At 42.4% G+C, this 18,420-nt stretch overlaps 1 protein-coding gene across 9 annotated transcripts in view; it reads left to right on the top strand.

Annotated features, from left to right (window-relative positions):
* The window catches only part of GAPVD1 (GTPase activating protein and VPS9 domains 1), a 54,457-nt gene that overhangs the window by 5,920 nt on the left and 30,117 nt on the right, over window positions 1-18,420 (top strand). For all 9 annotated transcript variants that reach the window (XR_013981353.1, XM_080989549.1, XM_080989548.1 and 6 more), the window contains 5 exons: window positions 7,860-8,079; window positions 10,705-11,548; window positions 15,339-15,425; window positions 16,252-16,386; window positions 16,490-16,679. Coding sequence is in view for 8 of the 9 variants with exons in the window: in XM_080989549.1 (XP_080845675.1) it covers window positions 7,895-8,079; window positions 10,705-11,548; window positions 15,339-15,425; window positions 16,252-16,386; window positions 16,490-16,679 (1,441 nt within the window). In the remaining variant the exon portion in view is untranslated. The remainder of the gene's footprint in view (window positions 1-7,859; window positions 8,080-10,704; window positions 11,549-15,338; window positions 15,426-16,251; window positions 16,387-16,489; window positions 16,680-18,420) is intronic.

Here is an 18,420-nt window from a genome sequence, read left to right as displayed (position 1 = left end):
TGCATTTGTATTGTTTACACTTAATACTTTTACTGTATTCTCTCTCTCTGTCTAGGATGAGCTTAAATTATTCAGTTGAATTCAGTGGACTTTAATTTGACTGTATTACACCCTGTTATCACATCCTATTTTTAAGTGTTTTTCTGCTTTCATTCTTACTCTAACCATACGGAAATGTACAGAGTCCTGAGCTCAAAACTGCAGGCCTGGGAAAATATTTTCAGGTTCCTATGCATGGTGTCAGAAGAAAATATTTAGACATCTTCTTTGCTGGAAGATGGATATCTGTTTTCTTGAGTGCTGCTGGCAAAGAATCTAGATGCCCAGGATTTTCTTGGCCCTGCATAGTGGACACTAGCATTTTACTGTGATTATGCTATCTATTGATGGTATGTTTTTGTTGCTGTTTTATGGGTTATTGTTTGGCAGTTGAAGTTGTATCCAATTAAGTTCTACTCACAGTAGGTGCATTGAAATTAATATACCTACATTAGTTTATCAGTATATTAATTTCAATGGGTCTGCTCTAAGTAGATCCAACATCAGAATCATAGAATTGTAGAGTTGGAATGGACCATGAGGGTAATCTAATCCAGCTCTCTGCAGTGCAGGAATCTTTGCCCATTGTGGGGCTAGAACCCACAGTGCTGAGATTGAGTCTCATGCTTTACCAACTGAGCGATTATTAGTACACTGGATGCAACCTGGTTTTTGTGTGTGTGTTCCATGCTTTGCTCTACAACTTGGTAAGTCACTTGGAGATACTATATATGTCAATATACTACTAATACCAGAAAATAAGAAGAATCTGGTGGATCAGGCCAGTGGCCTATCCAGTGCAGCATCCTGTTTTCACAGTGGCTCAACAGATTCCTGTGGGAAACCTGCAAGCTGCACTTCAGTGCAGCATCCTTCTGCTCACCCAGTAACTGGTACTCAGAGTCATGATGCCTCTGATAGTGGAGGTAGAACATAGCCATCATGGCTAATCCTCTTTTAAAGGATTAATCATACTATCCCTGCTCAGGATTCTGACTGCATTAGCCAGACATCCTCTGCACTTTAGTACTGGACAATTACAAGTGGCTCTGTATAGAAATAGTAAACCTTGCCAATGGGCAAATTGCCAACAGGGCTAATGGAGGGGGAAATGGGGTTCATAGGAGCCAGCATCAAAGTTCAAGGTGAACTATGCAGATTGGGTGCCTGTGAGATTCTGTCCAGCCCTGACAACCACCCTACAAAAGCAAGCCCACTGACCTTCATCAATCTGGGTGTTTATAAATGTCAGTTCATCCATGTATTTCACCCTTGCAAATAAGTCTGCACAACTTACTAGTCAGCCTGCTACCATATACCTGTATTAGTCATTGGTACAAGTTTACAGTATAAAAGCACCAACTCCATTCCTGTTTGCCAGTGTTTTCCTTACCTTGTTTTTCTCATGGCAGTTCCTTGATGATGCAGGTAGCCAGGTTGCCACCTGATTTTTAAGCCTAATGTATTTAACAGGCTAGTATTTTGGTAGTGCTGGTTTAATAAGGAAGCTGTCTTTTACTCAGAAAGGTGACTGCTTTGGCTAGGACCCAATCCCAAATTAATCTTTTAAAAAAAACATGTTTAAGGTGTTTTTAGTTACTATGGATATTAAGCTTATCCAACAAAGTTCTAATGAACCTAAATCAGTCCTGTCCATTGACTTCAGTGGAGTAGAACTAACATGGAATTAGCACTGTAGGAAGTAGAGGCTATTTTTCATTTCAGCTGTAACACAGTAATGGGGGATTGTTTCAAGTTCGTCCTAAATATATTTTGGTATAGATAGATTAGTATTGACACTGCTTTGCCTTGGTCTGCTTTGTATTTGATGTGACCATTTCTGCATTGGTAAGTAAATCTTATACAGTATTGACTGCTATGGCCATGTTAACACAAAACAGAAGGCTTTCCAGGAGTTGGGGGAACATAGCTTTTGGAGGGTTTTCTTAAGGGGAAAGGGTGGGAGGAAGAGTAATAATTATAACAGCCTGCTGGATCAGGCTAGTGGCCTATTTAGTCCAGCATCCTGTTCTCAAGTGGCAAATCAGTTGCAAGCAGGACCCAATTATAAGAGCACTCTCCCCTTCTGTGGTTTCTAGCAAATGGGATTCAGAAGCATTTTTGTCTAAGCCTATATCTGTCACAGTTCTGAAAATTCACTCCCTCTGTGGAGGGACCAATAAATTAGAACCGTAGAATGGGGTGATAGAATCAAGTTTGATTGGGTGCGCATTACCAAGGGCAGAGCAGAGTTACCCCCCCCCCATAGTGTGCCTTATTGGACCCTATTGTTTATCATATGTAAGGGAGTAGCAGTATGTTCTGCAGTATATCCCTTTAATCCTCATCCCTGACTGTAGCCAAGTTTTAATTGCATTTGCCCATATCCTCCCTACCTATATTCTCCCACCCCACTCCTTCTGTTTTCCCCATTGTCCCCTTATAAGATGGGCAGGGACTGTATTTTTTTGCCTATGAAAGTTTGTAAGGTACCATATATGTAGGTGACGCTGAATATATTATAAGCGCCCTCTCTTTCCACATGCCCACCTGTCACACTAATGGCTGGGGTTTTTTTTTGCTGAAAATCTTATGTCAATTAGCACAGGCTTTTAAAAGCAGCTCCTCTTGGACTGCAGGATCAACCAAGTCCTGTGTGGGCTGCTCCATTGTATCTCCAGCATGCCTCATACAGCCTAGGCTCTAGAGGCTGAGAAAGTCTGACAGGCTTGAATTATCTCATTTAGCTCTCTTTTTTAGTGATATTTGATCTGTAAATGCAGAAAAGCCCTTTCCCTCCTCTTTTGATGTCATTTTGTACCAAGCTGTCAAAGTGAATAGATTTTGAGTGCTTTGAGGTGTCACCAGTGCTGTATTGTTGTCTGTTTTCAACATTTGCCAAGCTCCACATTTCTTTGGTTTTGTCATATTGCAAGGAGGGCATCTCCTGATTTTTTTTTTTTTAATCCTTCATTCACTGGTGTTTGGGGCCAGTTTGAGTTTGGTGAGATACTTGCGGTTCCAATACTCATGTGACCTTTCTGATGTGGTGAGGAAGGCTCATGCCTTTGACTATTTTAAATCCAGAATCTGTACTTGCGTGTTTAAGGTGATAACTGGAGTGGAATATCAGAACTGGTACTTGGGAGCTTATCGGAATCCATGTGCCTAAATGCCAGTGGCTGCTGACGTTCTACAGTTTCTTATGTCTGCATAGAATTTAAACTGTTGATTATAGTGAATCCAAAATAGTTGTGCTGGTTCATATCTTCTTGCATGAGCAGCTGTAATGCCCCTGCAAAACCAGCATTACAATGTGCAGTAAAATGTATAAATAAATGCTTGGAAGTTATTCATAGCTGCTTCAGTGGTTTTCTACTGGAAGTGGGACATAAATCTTAATAAATCTGTGCCAAGAGTTCAGTCCCAATGGAATGTTAGCTTAGCTGTTGCAGAGTGACTTTCTTAAAGTGACCCCACATGTGGAAAACACATCAGAATGGCAGGCTCAAATGATATTTTTTTTTTACCAGGATGATACTGCAGATGAGATCCTAGGTTCCTAATAGATGACAGCTCCAGGGCTTATCCCCAAGAGAAATACAATCTATAATAATTTTTTGGTAACTTACTGTGAATCTGTGCCAAAGGTAGCCAATGTGATGCCTTCTAGATATTGTTGGACTACAACTCTTATCATCCCTGTCCATTGGCCAGTGCTTGTTTTGAGGCTGTACACACTGGTACGCCATACCACCACCTATTTTTTCCTTGCCTGCTACTGCCGCTTTTTTCATGGCAGCAGGTACAACCTCCTGGAAGTGCTTTGGCGCAGTCCTTTAATGATTGCCATAGCACCTTCCAAGCAGGAGCTTGCCGATTGTAAAAAGGTTGCGGCATACCCCAAGGTTTGACGTGACCCTTTTACGATTGTCAAGCACCCTCCTGGAAGATGCTTTGGTGAGCATAAAAGGGCCACACTGGGAGGCTGTGCCTGCTGCTGCGGAAAATGGTGACCACAGCAGGCAAGGGTGCAATTGGGAGAGGTGGGGGTGGGTGCGAGCAGGCAAACAGCAGTGGTATGGGATAGAAATAAAGCACTGCCATTGGCCATGCTTGGTCTTCAACAAGATCTATAAGGCAGGGGTCAGCAAACTTTTTCAGCAGGGGGCCGGTCCACTGTCCCTCACACCTTGTGGGGGGCCAGACTATATTTTGGAGGAAAAAAATGAACAAATTCCTATGCCCCACAAATAACCCAGAGATGCATTTTAAATAAAAGGACACATTCTACTCATATAAAAACACGCTGATTCCTGGACTTTGGACAGGCCGGATTTAGAAGGTGATTGGGCCGGATGTGGCCCCCAGGCCTTAGTTTGCCTACCCATTGCTATAGGGCAGGGGTGGCCAACTCCCAAGAGACTGCAATCTACTCAGAATTAAAAACTGGCAGTGATCTAACCCCTTTTTTGGGGGGGAGTTCAGGTCAAAGTTGTTTAGCTTTTTTTAGGAAGGAGGAAGGCCCATTTTTGAGGGGTTTGGGTCAAAGTTGTTGAGTTTTTTCAGGGAGGAGATAAGTCGTTGAGCTTTTTTAAGGAGAGCCGCAGTTGTTCAGCTTCTTGGGGGGAGCCAATGATCTACCAGCGATCTACCACAGATGTCCAGTGATCTACCAGTAGATCATGATCTACCTGTTGGACATGCCTGCTATAGGGCATCATATTGGCCATCCTTTTTATGCCTTTGGGATCACTTTAGAAAGTAATCTGTAGTGCTTAACATATTGTTAGAATGTAGTCTCTGATTCTTACGTTTGGGACATGCAGCAGGCACCTTATTTTAAGTACAGATTTATTTGCACAATGTAGTGGTTTTCAAAATGTTCTTCAGGAACATGGGGCGATTCTTTGAGCTTATTGAAGAGGAACCTCCCTGGAGGTTGAAGGCTTTGAATGTATTGTCCTAGTGCGTCACATAATTGTGCTTGAAATGTTAGTCTCTCATACTCTAGTCAAGAAGACTTCAGTGAGGCAATTCTGAAGAAAACTAGTTGAGAATCACAAGTGGTAGAAATCCATTACACTGTCAGTTGCGAAGAGCAAAAGCTCTTTATGGATGCGGCCTAATGTACTTACGGCCTTCTGGATCGTGTGCATTAAAAAAACTAATCTTGGGTTGTCTTTTTGTTGCTGAGGTCGTCTGACAGTGCTATAGTGCAAGGTGGTTGTTATTTTCGGCTTTTGAATGCAAAATATGAACAATGCAAAAGCAAATTATTACAGATTTTCATGCAAACTTCCCAAATAGATATTCCCCCCCTTTTAGTTGAACTCCTTAACTGATACTGTGGTTGTGCTATGTTATTTTTTTAAAAGAATCTGCCAACACATTTCATGCCACTCTCTGTTTAAAAACAAGTATATAGTCAACTATTTTTTTAGCATAACACAAGTGCAGCATGTAAAACGATTTGTAATGTTTGTTTTGGAAACCTGATGACAGAAGGAACTGCCATGGACTGCCATATCTGGACTGTAGCGATTATTCTTACTTAGTGAGAGGATTTTCCAGAGCAGACTGTTCTCTCAATATCTACTTAGGCAACAGTGAAAGTGAGACCAAAGCACACAGTCATCTTGACAGTATTTTTTTTTTTAATTCCCCTTGGGCTTCCCATTTCACTGAATTCAAGTATCGCTTTTATTCACGCAGCCAACTTTTAAACACTTCCAAAGCAACATAGGATTGGCGTCTCGTGGTTTTGGACTTTAACTGGCAGACATACAGGTGAACATGGGAGATGGGGAATGTTTTTTTAAAAGCTGGGGAGCGGGAGAACGCTTAGCTTATGGAGCCAGGGCTCAGTTTTTTTGTCTTTCAAATGCTGAGGCCCCACCAGAAGTGGCCTTACAGTGAGGCAAGGCAGATGGTGAGTTTTGAGCACTTTGAAGGGTTTTGGAGTGAAAGACTCCAAACTCATCTGGGGTAGAAAAATACCGTATTTTTCGCTCCATTGGACGCAACGGACCATAGGACGCACCGGACCATAGGAGGGGGAGAACAGGGAAAATTTTTTTCTTGTTCTCCCCCTCTAAAACAAGGTGCGTTCAAGGTACATTCACCAGAGCTTGTGGGGCTGGCGGTGGGGGGAAGCGCTGCTTTCCCCCACCGCCAGCCTCAAAGATCCCTGAAGCCTTTGGAGCGCAGCGCCCCGCTGCCCTGCAGAGGTTTGCGTGCAGCCATCCCCAAGCTAGAACAGCGAGACGGAGCCCTCCATCTCGCTGTTCTGGCTTGGGAACAGCCTTGCTAGCTTCTGCAGGTCACCCTGCTGCCCTGGAGAGGCTGTGCGAACAGCCATCCCCAAGCTAGAGCAGCGAGACGGAGCCCTCCGTCTCGCTGTTCTGGCTTGGGAACAGCCTTGCTAGCCTCTGCAGGACAGCAGGGTGAAGGCACCCCGCTGCCCTGGAGAGGCTTTGCGCGCAACCATCCCCAAGCTACCACAGCGAGACGGAGCCCTCCGTCTCACTGTTCTGGCTTGGGAACAGCCTTGCTAGCTTCTGCAGGACAGCGGGGTGAAGACACCCCGCTGCCCTGGGGAGGCTGTGCGCGCAGCTGTCTCCAAGCTAGAGCAGTGAGACGGAGCGCTCCGCAGTGCTCCGTCTTTCTGTTCTGGCTTTGGGCTTAGCGGCGCAGCCTGCATTCGCTCTATAGGACGCACACACATTTCCCCTTAATTTTTGGAGGGGAAAATGTGCGTCCTATAGAACGAAAAATACGGTAAATCCTTGCTCCCATAAGTTTCAGCGGGGCTTGAACAGGAAGACAGTATCCTTTGAAATGAATAGTGGCACAGTAGAGCTTTAGCACAGTTCCCACACCATTTCAGTGGAGAACCTGCTGTGGTCTTCCCAGTATATTATCCTGTATATTAATTGGTGGAGTGGGGCTAGGCAGATTTTAGATTTTCAGCTTCAAGCAGCCAGACATTTTGAGCTAGCTGGGGCCCCCAGGATCACACATGTTTGTACCCACTGTTAGTCCTACTCTCTACCTACCCAGTGGAAAAAATGGACATTTGACTATCTTAGACTCATTAATTTTAGAGGGTCTTCTCTTAGTACAACTTAGTTGGATAGAAAATCTGATGCGGTAAAAATGTGGTAAAACATTTTACCTCCTGGTCAGCTTTAAATGTTTTATGTCGCTGGTTGATTTGTTGGACTATTTTGGGAGGTGGGGTGGGTCTTGGTTGAGACAGTGGAGAGTGCACAGTGTCTTACTTTTCTTAAAGGCTAACGCTTCCATGAGGATAATGTAATTACCTGAAAGCCAGCAAGCCATGGCAGCGTTGAGCCCATTTTAATTCTTTCTGCTCTCCCTTGAAGAAAACGCTGAACTGTCTAATTCATGTACAATTATTTTTGAGGTGTGTTCAGTTTTGCAGCTGTGTTCCCTGATGCAATTATACTTGCAAAAACTGCTGCTTCATTCCATATCTTTCACACCCAACTTGATACTTGGGCTGCTTCAGAATTACATTTTTATTCTCTTCACTTTTTAATTTCTGGAGAAGCCAGGTATTGAATCATTATGTTGCTGTTGCTGCCTAGATTTGATAAACTGAACCTGACAGGTTCCCTAGCTTCTAAGTTAAAGGGGTGAGAGGGTGCTTGAGGTTGGCATATCCCAGCTAATTCTGCCAAATCATGCTAGCCGCTGTGGTGGCTCCAGGTTCATTCAATCAGTGTACCATGGATTGACTGAACACAGTGTAACACTTCCTTGTTCATGGATCTCATTCTGTTTCTCCTTCACAGCAAGTCACCCAACGTCTTGCTGCCCTCTTTCAAAGATGGTGAAGCTGGATATTCACACATTGGCCCATCACCTCAAGCAGGAACGGCTCTATGTGAACTCCGAAAAGCAGCTGATTCAGAGATTGAATGCTGAGGTGCTGAAGACTGCTGAAAAGCTGTATCGCACGGCATGGATTTCGAAGCAGCAGAGGATTAACTTGGACCGGCTAATCATAACAAGGTAACTGCTGGTACATACAGAAATAGAAATGCTAATATTTGAAATTGGACAGTGCTTTGTGCACTGAAACACTGCAGAAATCACACATTGCAAATGTAAGCTTTTTTTTTTTTAAAAAAATGATATTTATTGAAAAAAATAAAAAAAAATTTTAAAGTTACAAAAGAAAAACAAAGTAGAAAAAGAGAAAAACAAACCACTTCCAACCATACATATACAAATTCAAAATAAGAAAGAAAAAAAATACACCACAAACATATAAAAACATTTAAAAACAAATCCATTATTCTCAACTCCTAACTGTCATTACCCTCTTTCCTTGACCTCCTCCTCCTCCCCTTCCTTGTATCCTGTTTGTTAATTGTCACAGCAAATCCTTTCCATATTTCATAATATTCTGTCATTACATTACCTTAAATTATTTTAATCTTATCTTACTATAAAAAAAACCTTGAGACTTAAAACTTAAATCTTATTTTTACCAACTTCTCATAACCATAATATTCTTGCATAATTCTTTAAACATTTTTACTAAAGCCAAGTAATTTCATTCCAACATTTTTCTAACATTCATCAATTTTATAAAACAGTCCTAGTAGTGAAAAAAAGAGATAAAAACAAATCCAATCTTCATCCAGCGTCCCTTCCTCCTGGTCCCGGGTTTTGTCAGTCCTTTTTATCTTATTAATCTAGCACATTAACCTGGTAATCTTATATCCGAAGCCCTCAAGTCTCTTCCATGTCCCTTCCGCAGCTCTTCTTCATATTTTCCTTTCATTTGTGGGAACTCCAGCTTGGTAATGTTTTTGACCCTTTTCAACAAATCAGCCCCTTTTCCATAGTCCAGACTAGACTCCATGTGGTATTTAAAAGCATGTTTCAGATTCCCTCCAAAATTAAGAGCCCCCACAGCTCCAAACATCTGGCGGCCCAGTGCCAGACTCGAAAAGTCCAAATCTCCCTGTATAGGGGGATCTGTCCAACCCCCCATTTCCAAACCAAACCAAACTTTGTCTTTCCAAGTCTGGTTTTTTCCAAGTTCATTTATCAAATCCAAAAATTTATGTTCCTGCTGGGCCGCAGCTCCCTCCGTCTCTGGCGCCCAAGATTCAGCAGCATCCTCTTCTCTCAACTGTTCTGTCATGGCACACTCCTGTTTTAGCTCCTGGGTGGGCTCCATATAATTTCCTACTACCTGTTCAAAGGTTCTGGCCGCATTAGTCATCAAATCCGTCTTCTGGCTTAACTGATCCAATAGGGCATTTATTTTGCAGAGAGCACCCAACAGTGCTTCTGAAGACATTGTCCTACAAGGTCACAAATCCTTTCCCACGGTTGTAATCCGTGGCAGCTGCAAGCTCCCAGGAATTAGTTACAATTTCACAGTCCCCCTCTAGGGGGAAATCTTCTGGTTGTTCTTTCTTTTAAAAACAATAGCAACAAAGTTTCTTTTTTAAGGTATTTTGTCCATATTTGTTCTTTTTAAAATGCGAAAGGAAACAATGGAATCACTATGTTTCTCTTCTTTTAACTATCTGTCAAAGACATTTGTTTCTGGTCAATGAGCTTCAAACGTCAATTCTGACACCCCGCTCCAGGATCAGGACGGTGGAAAATTACTTTGCTTTAAACTCACTTCTGCAGGTTTAAACAGCCCAAAAAAGATCCCCCTTCTTCTCCTGCTGCCGAAGGGGGGTTCAGCGATTTTAAATGATGAAAGCCAATCCTTTGAAAGTGATTTTTAAAGCTCTAGTTTACGTTGTCTTTGCTTTATTCTGGCTACAAGGAAACGGAAGGCTGACTTCCTGTTTAGCCCTTCCCGTTTCAGTACCAAATTAAGGTAAATTTTTAAGTCCAAATTCCTTTCTATTTCGCCAGTTCTTATTTAAAGTCCAAATGTTCAGTGTTCCAGTACTCACGGGTGGTTATTTTAGATGCCAAATTGTCCCAGGAAAAAGGCAGCGCTCTCCGGCAACGGCTATGCGGCTTCGCTCCGCAGAAAAAGCAATTGGCTCACAGCACCGCGCCACTTCCCCCTCTTCGCTTCGGAGCCCGTTAGTGGGTTCCTTTGTGGGTTGGGGGGGCGCTAAGGGTGCCCGCCGAGTCCCACGGTCACAGGTTTCATCTGCCTGTGATTTTCAGAAGGGTCCCCGCTCATCCGCCTGTGATTTTTAAAAGGGTCCCCACTTCGCCGTAGCGGAGAAGACCCGTTTCGCGCGGAGCTAGTCCCTCCAATTCAGAGGGAGTCCGCCATTGCCGATGGCGCCACCCTGGAAGTACAAATGTAAGCTTTAAAGTTGCACAGAACATTTGAGCAAGCATAAAGAAAGCATAGCTTTGAGCTGGGTCAAAGGGATGCAATTGGGCATGTATTTTATAGCCCTCTTGCAACCACTGAGAAGACTTACCTGTGTCTTGAGTTGGTGGCCGTCTCTTCATAGATGGGACTTTGAGATCTTAATATTTAGGAGATTCTCTCTAAATGTGTGTGTGTGTGCGTGTGTGTGTGTGTGGATATACTCAGCAAAATTAGGATGTTTCTCTTTCCATTGATTTTTTGTGACTTTGAGAAATTAAGATTTTGGGTGATCTAAATGGTTTCTATATATATTTATATTTTCCTAGCGCGGAAGCTTCACCTGCTGAATGCTGCCAGCATGCCAAGGTCTTGGAGGATACACTGTTCGTAGATGGGTACAAGCAGTTGGGCTTTCAAGAGACAGCCTATGGAGAATTCCTTAACAGGCTGCGTGAAAACCCTCGCCTTATTGCATCATGCCTGGTTGCTGGAGAGAAGCTCAACCAGGAGAACACACAGAGTGTCATTCACACAGTCTTCACCTCCATCTATGGCAACTGCATTATGCCAGAAGACGAAAGCTACCTCCTCCAAGTCTTGCGCTACTTGATTGAATTTGAACTCAAGGAAAGTGATAATCCCAGACGGCTCCTAAGGAGAGGCACCTGCGCATTCAGCATTCTATTCAAACTCTTTTCTGAGGGGCTCTTTTCAGCCAAGCTCTTCCTCACTGCCACTTTGCACGAGCCCATTATGCAGCTGTTGGTTGAAGATGAAGACCACCTGGAAACCGACCCCAGCAAATTGATTGACCGCTTCTCGCCCACCCAGCAGGAGAAGCTCTTTGGGGAAAAGGGCACTGAAAAGTTCAGGCAGAAAGTTCAGGAGATGGTAGAATCCAATGAGGCCAAGCTGGTGGCCCTGGTGAATAAGTTCATTGGCTACCTCAAGCAAAACACCTACTGCTTCCCACACAGCTTACGGTGGATTGTATCCCAGATGTACAAAACGCTCTCTTGTGTGGACAGGCTTGATGTCGGAGAAGTGAGAGCCATGTGCACGGACCTTCTCTTGACTTGCTTCATTTGTCCTGCCGTGGTCAACCCAGAGCAGTATGGAATTATTTCTGATGCCCCAATCAATGAAGTGGCAAGGTTCAACCTAATGCAGGTAGAAGCAGGTCTTCAAAAATATATATTCTCTCTCTCTCATAGTGTTGCTGTATTAGTCTGTAGTACCAAGAAGAAAATAGAGAAAGGTGTTGTGTCTAAGAAACAAAGTGTACTTTAAGGTTTTTTTTGGGGGGGGGGCAGGTTAGGCATTCTTGATCCTCTTTAGCTCAGAAAGCAGACTTGTGGATGAATGTTGTCAAGAGGAATAGTGCAGTAAAAATGCCAGGGTAATCCAGAAGCTTTGGCCCCCCCCAAAAAAACCCCTGTACCAACCTGGTGCTTTTGCAGGTTTTTTGGACTATACCTTCCCTCAGCACAGTTGTGCTGATATAAATTGTAATTTAGAACACCTGTAGGGCACAGGGTTGGGGAAAGCTGCCCTGCATACCTTTTTAATCCATCTTTTTCCATTCTTGGTGCTGCGTCCTCCTTTTCTGCCTGCTAGTGGTGAGACCAGTTGTTTGCAGGCAGCCTCTTCAGCCTTCCTGTTAGCTGGTGGTTCATAGTTTTCTCTGGCCAAATGTTATTTTGTGAGCTGTTAGCTGTTCTGGACTTTGTCTAGAGGAAAAGCTATGTCAGATGACTAGGAGCCAGAGAAGCAAATGCTACACAAACTTGAGGAAATAACTTTATTTTGCAGTGTAATTCCTTATTTAACAATCACATTCACATACAACATTAATACAATATAATACAGAAATAGAACATAAGGCCAAAATCTTGCAATATTTCCAATAAAGTAAAAAGTTTCTTGTGCAGTACTTTACTGTATAAGCAGATGGGTTTCTAACTTTTCATACGAATGGGAAGGCTGGAGGGGAACTCCCACTGCTTAAAGCCACGCCAGAAGTATGAAGAATGGCTGTCCTCATTTGTTGCAAGAATGAATGCTTACAAACCCTTACCCTAGGCCAGGGGTCAGCAAACTTTTTCAGCAGGGGCCAGTCCACTGTCCCTCAGACCTTGTAGGGGGCCGGACTATATTTTAGAAAAAAAAATACGAACCAATTCCTATGCCCCCACAGATAACCCAGAGATGCATTTTAAATAAAAAGACACATTCTACTCGTGTAAAAACCTGCTGATTCCCAGACCTTCCGCAGGCTGGATTTAGAAGGTGATTGGGCTGGATCCGGTCCTCGGTCTTAGTTTGCCTCCCCATGCCCTAGGCCGTTTTCAGATTCCTACAGTTAGGTTGTTATTCATCAACCCTATATAGACTAGGACAAAAGTAAAATAAAATTTCTAGCTGCCATTATATATATTTTTTTAGGGGCTCAGGTGCTTGAAGTGGCCTTTCCAGCCCTGCTTATATTGCAGATAGCTCAACTGTCATAGTGTGCGTCTTTCTTCTCTGCTTAAAAGAACTGGGACAGCATCCAAGTTGCTTTATTTTATTTCCAGTTGTGCTACCAGAGTATTTTTCATTTGTTGAGATAAGGTGATGTTGACTGTTATTTCTCCCAGTGCTACCTACCCCTGAGCAATTGAGCTCAAATAACCACTTTATTGTAAAAAGTTTGAATTTTTAAGAGGGATGTGGTTTTACAGTATCCATTACAAGGAAAGTGTGTGTATACAGTAGAAGTGATAGGTCTGTGTTTAAAAGACAATATACTTTACAAGGAGGATACTTTTAAATACACGACTGAGGACTGAAAAGCACTTGTTGTTTTGATGTTATTGTAAGCTAGGAGAGAACAACTTCATCGTACCCTTTGGGCAAAATCAAGAGATCCACCAATAGCCCTGCTACTTGGACTACCCTTCCTACCTTCAGCGAAATTTACATTTTCTGGGTTGTTCCTTGCCTTCCAAGGACAGTTGGTGTGCCAGTCTAATTTGTGCCATGCTGACCAGCTATAAAATGCTGGTGTTCATACAGCACCATCAATGTAGACAACACTTTGTGGAGAGTTCCCTGGACAGCATAGATCTCTGCTCCCAAGGAACAAGGTGGAAATGAGAGACAGAGTGGAGCTGTGAAGGGGAAAGTTACAAGTGCCTAAAGCTTTGTTACAGTTCTGAATGATGTTAAGAGGGAGAGGTGGTGTATGTTATACGTTTAGAGTGGTAGTTCTAGGCATGTGAAGACTGGGCACAATTGAAAGACACATAGACATTTCTCCTTTAGGTGGCAACTAGGTTAGTGATCTATTTGCTTATTTGTTTTGTGACCCTGGCCATATTTGAGATAGTTTCTGGAGGTAATAACTTTTTTGTTTTGTTATACCTAGCACACAACACCTTGTGCTGTTTAAGAAACTTCATGGATATTCAGGGTAGTCCTAGTTCTACAGAGCACACATCACACAACATATAAGCGTGTGTTACTTTTGCATTACCCATCCTGCTTTTGTGGGGGAGGGAATTAGCATGGGTGTTGCAGTGTAGAATGCATGAAGGCGTAAGATCAGATTTTGGTGGTCAGGTGTTGTCTAGTATTCAGAGAAGAGCAGGAATGGAAGAAGGAGGGACTTGTGTACAGAGCGATGCCAACCTGCTGTAGCTGGCCCACTAGTTTCTAAGCATTCACTAGATAAGCAGTCTGATCCCTGCAGCTGTCAGACGCCTGTCCTTTATTTTTGGAATAGCTGGATGCCCATTGGTATAACTGTGTGTGTGTGTGTGTGTGTGTGTGTGTGTGTTTTCTTCTCCCCCCACCAAGAATTTCTTGCTTCTTTACTCATGAAAAGGGCTGCAGTTGAAAAATGAATTGTGGTACAATCTTTACACCTGCTTCAATTACAGCCTTCTGCTTTGTACTGTAGAATTCAATGCCTCCTGTAGGCACACAAATGGACACTTTTTGATATTGACCTGTTATCTTCCTGCTCCTGCAAGGTCCTTGTCATACTAGGTTTCCTGTCTGTGAATGCCCTCTGCAGGAGAAGCTGACACCCTGCAGTTCAGCAAGACACAAAAGACAAACTGGGATTTTGTGTGTTTATATAAACATGTTTATGGGTTCAGTGCAGGCTGATGGATAGATGCTTGGTTGGTTTTGATGGATTTTTGGTTCATCCCAGCTCTAGATGATAAAAGCTGAGATTTTCATGGATGTCATATTTATTGCTAGATGATTATTCCATGTTTATGTGAAAACCATCTTTTGGCACCTATTAAGTATGGATGGAAATAGAATGAGCAAGTTTAATTCAGGCTGGGAACTGTGGCTTAGCAGATAAATTAGTTTGCAAACATTCCAGGTTCCTTCAACTGTTCTTGCCACTGAGGACTCAGCTATAAGCAGAGGCTTGACAACCATATGTCAGGAGTGCTCTGACGGTGTTTCCTGCTTGGCAGGGGGTTGGACTCGATGGCCCTTGTGGTCTCTTCCAACTCTATGATTCTATGATTCTATATAGCTTCTAAATCTATATGATTCTAAATAAAACGTTTTTAGTGGAATATACAGTGTGACACTAGATGGTGATGGTGAGCTTTATGGGAAATTCAATGCATTTTTAAAAACGCTTTCAAAAAAGCATTTTCAGAACAGTTTTTATATGTGTGTTGGTTCCACCTGAGATGAAGCAAAGCTGATAAGAGGTAGCCAAAGTTTTTGTAAGGGAAATTGAAGTTCTGTACAGGTATTTTGCTGTGGAACTTTTCCATGTAATTGTTTTTAATTTTTGGAAAGAAAATATGGTTGTAAAGTCTCAGACTTTGTGCAAGCTGAGTATGAATAGTTATTTTTCATCCAGTTTCAACTTAGAGTGTGTCGGCGGCTTTCTTTCTTTGTGGTAGTATTGCAATCCTGTCTTTAACTTGTTTCCCATTCTTAGGTTGGGAGACTTTTGCAGCAGCTGGCCATGACCAGTTCTGAAGAAGGAGACCCCCGCACAAAGAGTTACCTGGGTAAATTTGACAAAGTAAGAACCAAAGCTATTGAACTTGTATCTCTGTGCATGCCAGTGTTTTTCTCATTCTGTATAATTTTGGAAAAGGCACCTGCAAATAGACTTTTGTTATGACTGTGAAGAGATTCAAGTGAGCAAATTGCAACCTTAAGAGGAAGTAGCAAATGGCACTTCCCCTCAATAGAATCAGTAGTGTGCAAGAGCCACTATTAAATGTAAACGAGTTTCAAGGAACCTGTATGAAGAAGTGTGCTTTGGCATATATTGGTGGTTTTTTTTTCTTAACAATTAAAAACGTAGACCTGCTTCTATTCTTGCTGCATGTTTAAAATAATATAACAATTTCAATTTCTTACCTGCCTTTCACCATAAGTGAAGAAGCAGTGTAGTGTAGGGATCAAGAATGTTGGACTAGGACCTGGGAAACCTGGGTTTAAATTCCCACACAGCCATGTAGCTGACTGGGTGTGATCTTGGGCCAGTCACTGCTTCTCAGCCCAACCTACATCTCTGGGTTGCTTTGGGGATTAAATGTGGAGATGTAGAACTATGTATGCCACCTTAAGTTCCTTGGAGAAAAAGGTGGGATATAAATGAAATAAATAGAACAATAAAATAAAATAAGCAAAGGTCCCAGTGTGGGTTACAGCAATTTAAAATACAATATTAAAATCAGTTTAAAACAAATACAAACAAAAGGTCCTAAATTCTTTCTCTATCTGTGTGTGTATCTCTATATCGTCTACCCACTTTGTAGGGATGTACAGGTCTCTTGTTGAAGTGCTTGTATTGAAACAGCTCACTTGTTCATCCCCCCCCTCCAATTTTTTCCTTGCAGGGTTGTGTGGCTGCCTTCTTGGACGTTGTCATTGGCGGACGGGCAGTAGAGACTCCACCCATGTCCTCGGTGAACCTTTTGGAAGGGCTGAGTAGAACTGTGGTTTACATGACCCATAGCCAGCTCACTGGCCTGGTAAATATCCAACTTCTTTTGGGCTGCAGGAGGAGACAAGTCAAAGTGTCTGTGCTGGGGGTCTGCTTTGCTGCCTTCTTTTAACATCGCACACTTTTTTTAGGTTGGCTTTATGCGGAACGTCATGTCAGGCGACCAGCTGAAGGAGGACCGCATGGCTCTGGAAAACCTGCTGTTAAACTTGCCCCAGAACAAGCCAGGGAAAAGCAGCAGCCTGGAGATGACCCCATACAACACCCCACAGCTTTCCCCTGCCACCACACCAGCAAACAAGAAAAACCGGTTGCCTATAGGTGAGGAAGGTCAAGGGTCAGGCTTTTGCATGATATCTTTTCCCAGCTCTGTTTTCGGATGCTTTCCTCTGCCTCTTTTGCTTTAGGACAGTGGAGTCCCTTTGACTAGTGTCAGTCACTTGGGTTTTAAGGTACAGTGGTACCTCGGGTTACGAACTTAATTTGTTCGGCGGTCTGTCCTTAACCTGAAACTGTTCTTAACTTGAGGCGCACTTTCACTAATGGGGCCTCCTGCTGCCGCTGCGCCGCAATTTCTGTTCTCATCCTGGGGCAAGTTCTCAACCCAAGGTACTGCTTCTGGGTTAGTGGAGTTGGTAACCCAAAATGTTTGTAAACTGAAGCGTTTGTAACCTGAGGTACCACTGTATACACCAACCTTTTCTAACCCAGAGCCCTCCTGATGTGTTGAACTATAACACCCTTCTTCCCTGACCAATAGGATTTATTTCTTAAAGTTTTTTTAAAAATTCATTTATCCAATCCTTTCTTAGTGTATCCAATCAAAATAGCTTTATTGTACTTGCCATTGGCCATGACAAATCTGAATCAGAAATAAATACAAGCAAAAGGGATGCTGTGCCACAAATAAATCTCTATTTAATTGATCTCTATTTAGATCTCTTCATCTCTCTTACAGTTCACTGCTGTATTGTCCAGGGTCTTCTTTCTGGTCTTTTTTGCCACCAAAGCAAAAAGGGCAAAATCCATTTCTCAATTCCTTCACACAAAATATCTCAAAGTGATGTCAGCAATAAAAATAATTTTAAGAAAAAAATATGTATATAACACAAGAACCACATGTTGACAAAATTAAAATTATTGTTATTCATTATATTGATTATCAACTTTCTTCAAAAAACTGAGCTCAAAGCAACCTACAAAAGCAAATGTTAGAAGTAGATATAAAACATGAATAAAAGGCAACCTAAAATTCAATAATATGTATTCAGGAGCAAATCCAGCACAGCCCCACTAAAAATATATATGCAGAGAATTAAACTCCAAAGACCTGGGTGAGTATCAATGTTTTAACTGGGCACCAAAGAACTATTTCATATGTAAAATACCCATTTTCAAATCTAATAGGGATACAGACTGGGGTAAAGATCCACCTAAAATACTTGTTGAAAAAGGGAGGCCTTCAATAAATGCCAACAAGACAAACCGGGTGATACCTTTCTTTAGTGTAAGAGAATTGCACTGTCGGGGGCTGATGGGAGTTGTAGTCTAAAACATCTGGAGGAAAGCAGGTTGTGGAAGGCTTGTATATGTACCTGTTTCGTTCAAAAGCCTAAGCAGCAAATGCACATTATCCCAACTCTCTATTCCTGTTGATTTGCTTACTTAAAAAATGCCTCTCTTCAGCTCATTGATGGCACAGCCTGTCATAGTAAGTGACCCATTTTTAAATAGGAAATTAAGCATTTTTTGTGGTGGGCTGCTATTGTTCCTGCTATAAGTTCAGGTCTGTGTACATTGTGCAGTTGACAGGAGGGTAGGGGTAAAGTTCAGAATTGTGTACTTGCACTACTTTTACATGATTTATTCCATTGTTGTAAGTTGTTTGAGTTACTTTTGTACAAAAAGCAACTTATAACTTTAAATAATAATGGTCAAGGAGAAGGGCAAATAACTAAAAGGGGAGCTGGATTCCACTTGTTATGTCTGCTAGACATTTAGCATCTCTTCTGGCTTCTGAGATCTCTTCAGACATGTTTGCAAGTATGTCTTCACAATCAAG

The sequence above is a fragment of the Podarcis pityusensis genome, assembly GCF_964106645.2.
Source record: "Podarcis pityusensis genome assembly, chromosome: Z".
Classification (NCBI taxonomy): Eukaryota; Metazoa; Chordata; class Lepidosauria; order Squamata; family Lacertidae; genus Podarcis; species Podarcis pityusensis.
The sequence above is the reverse complement of the archived record's forward strand: the minus strand, read 5'-3'. Positions and strand labels throughout refer to the sequence as shown.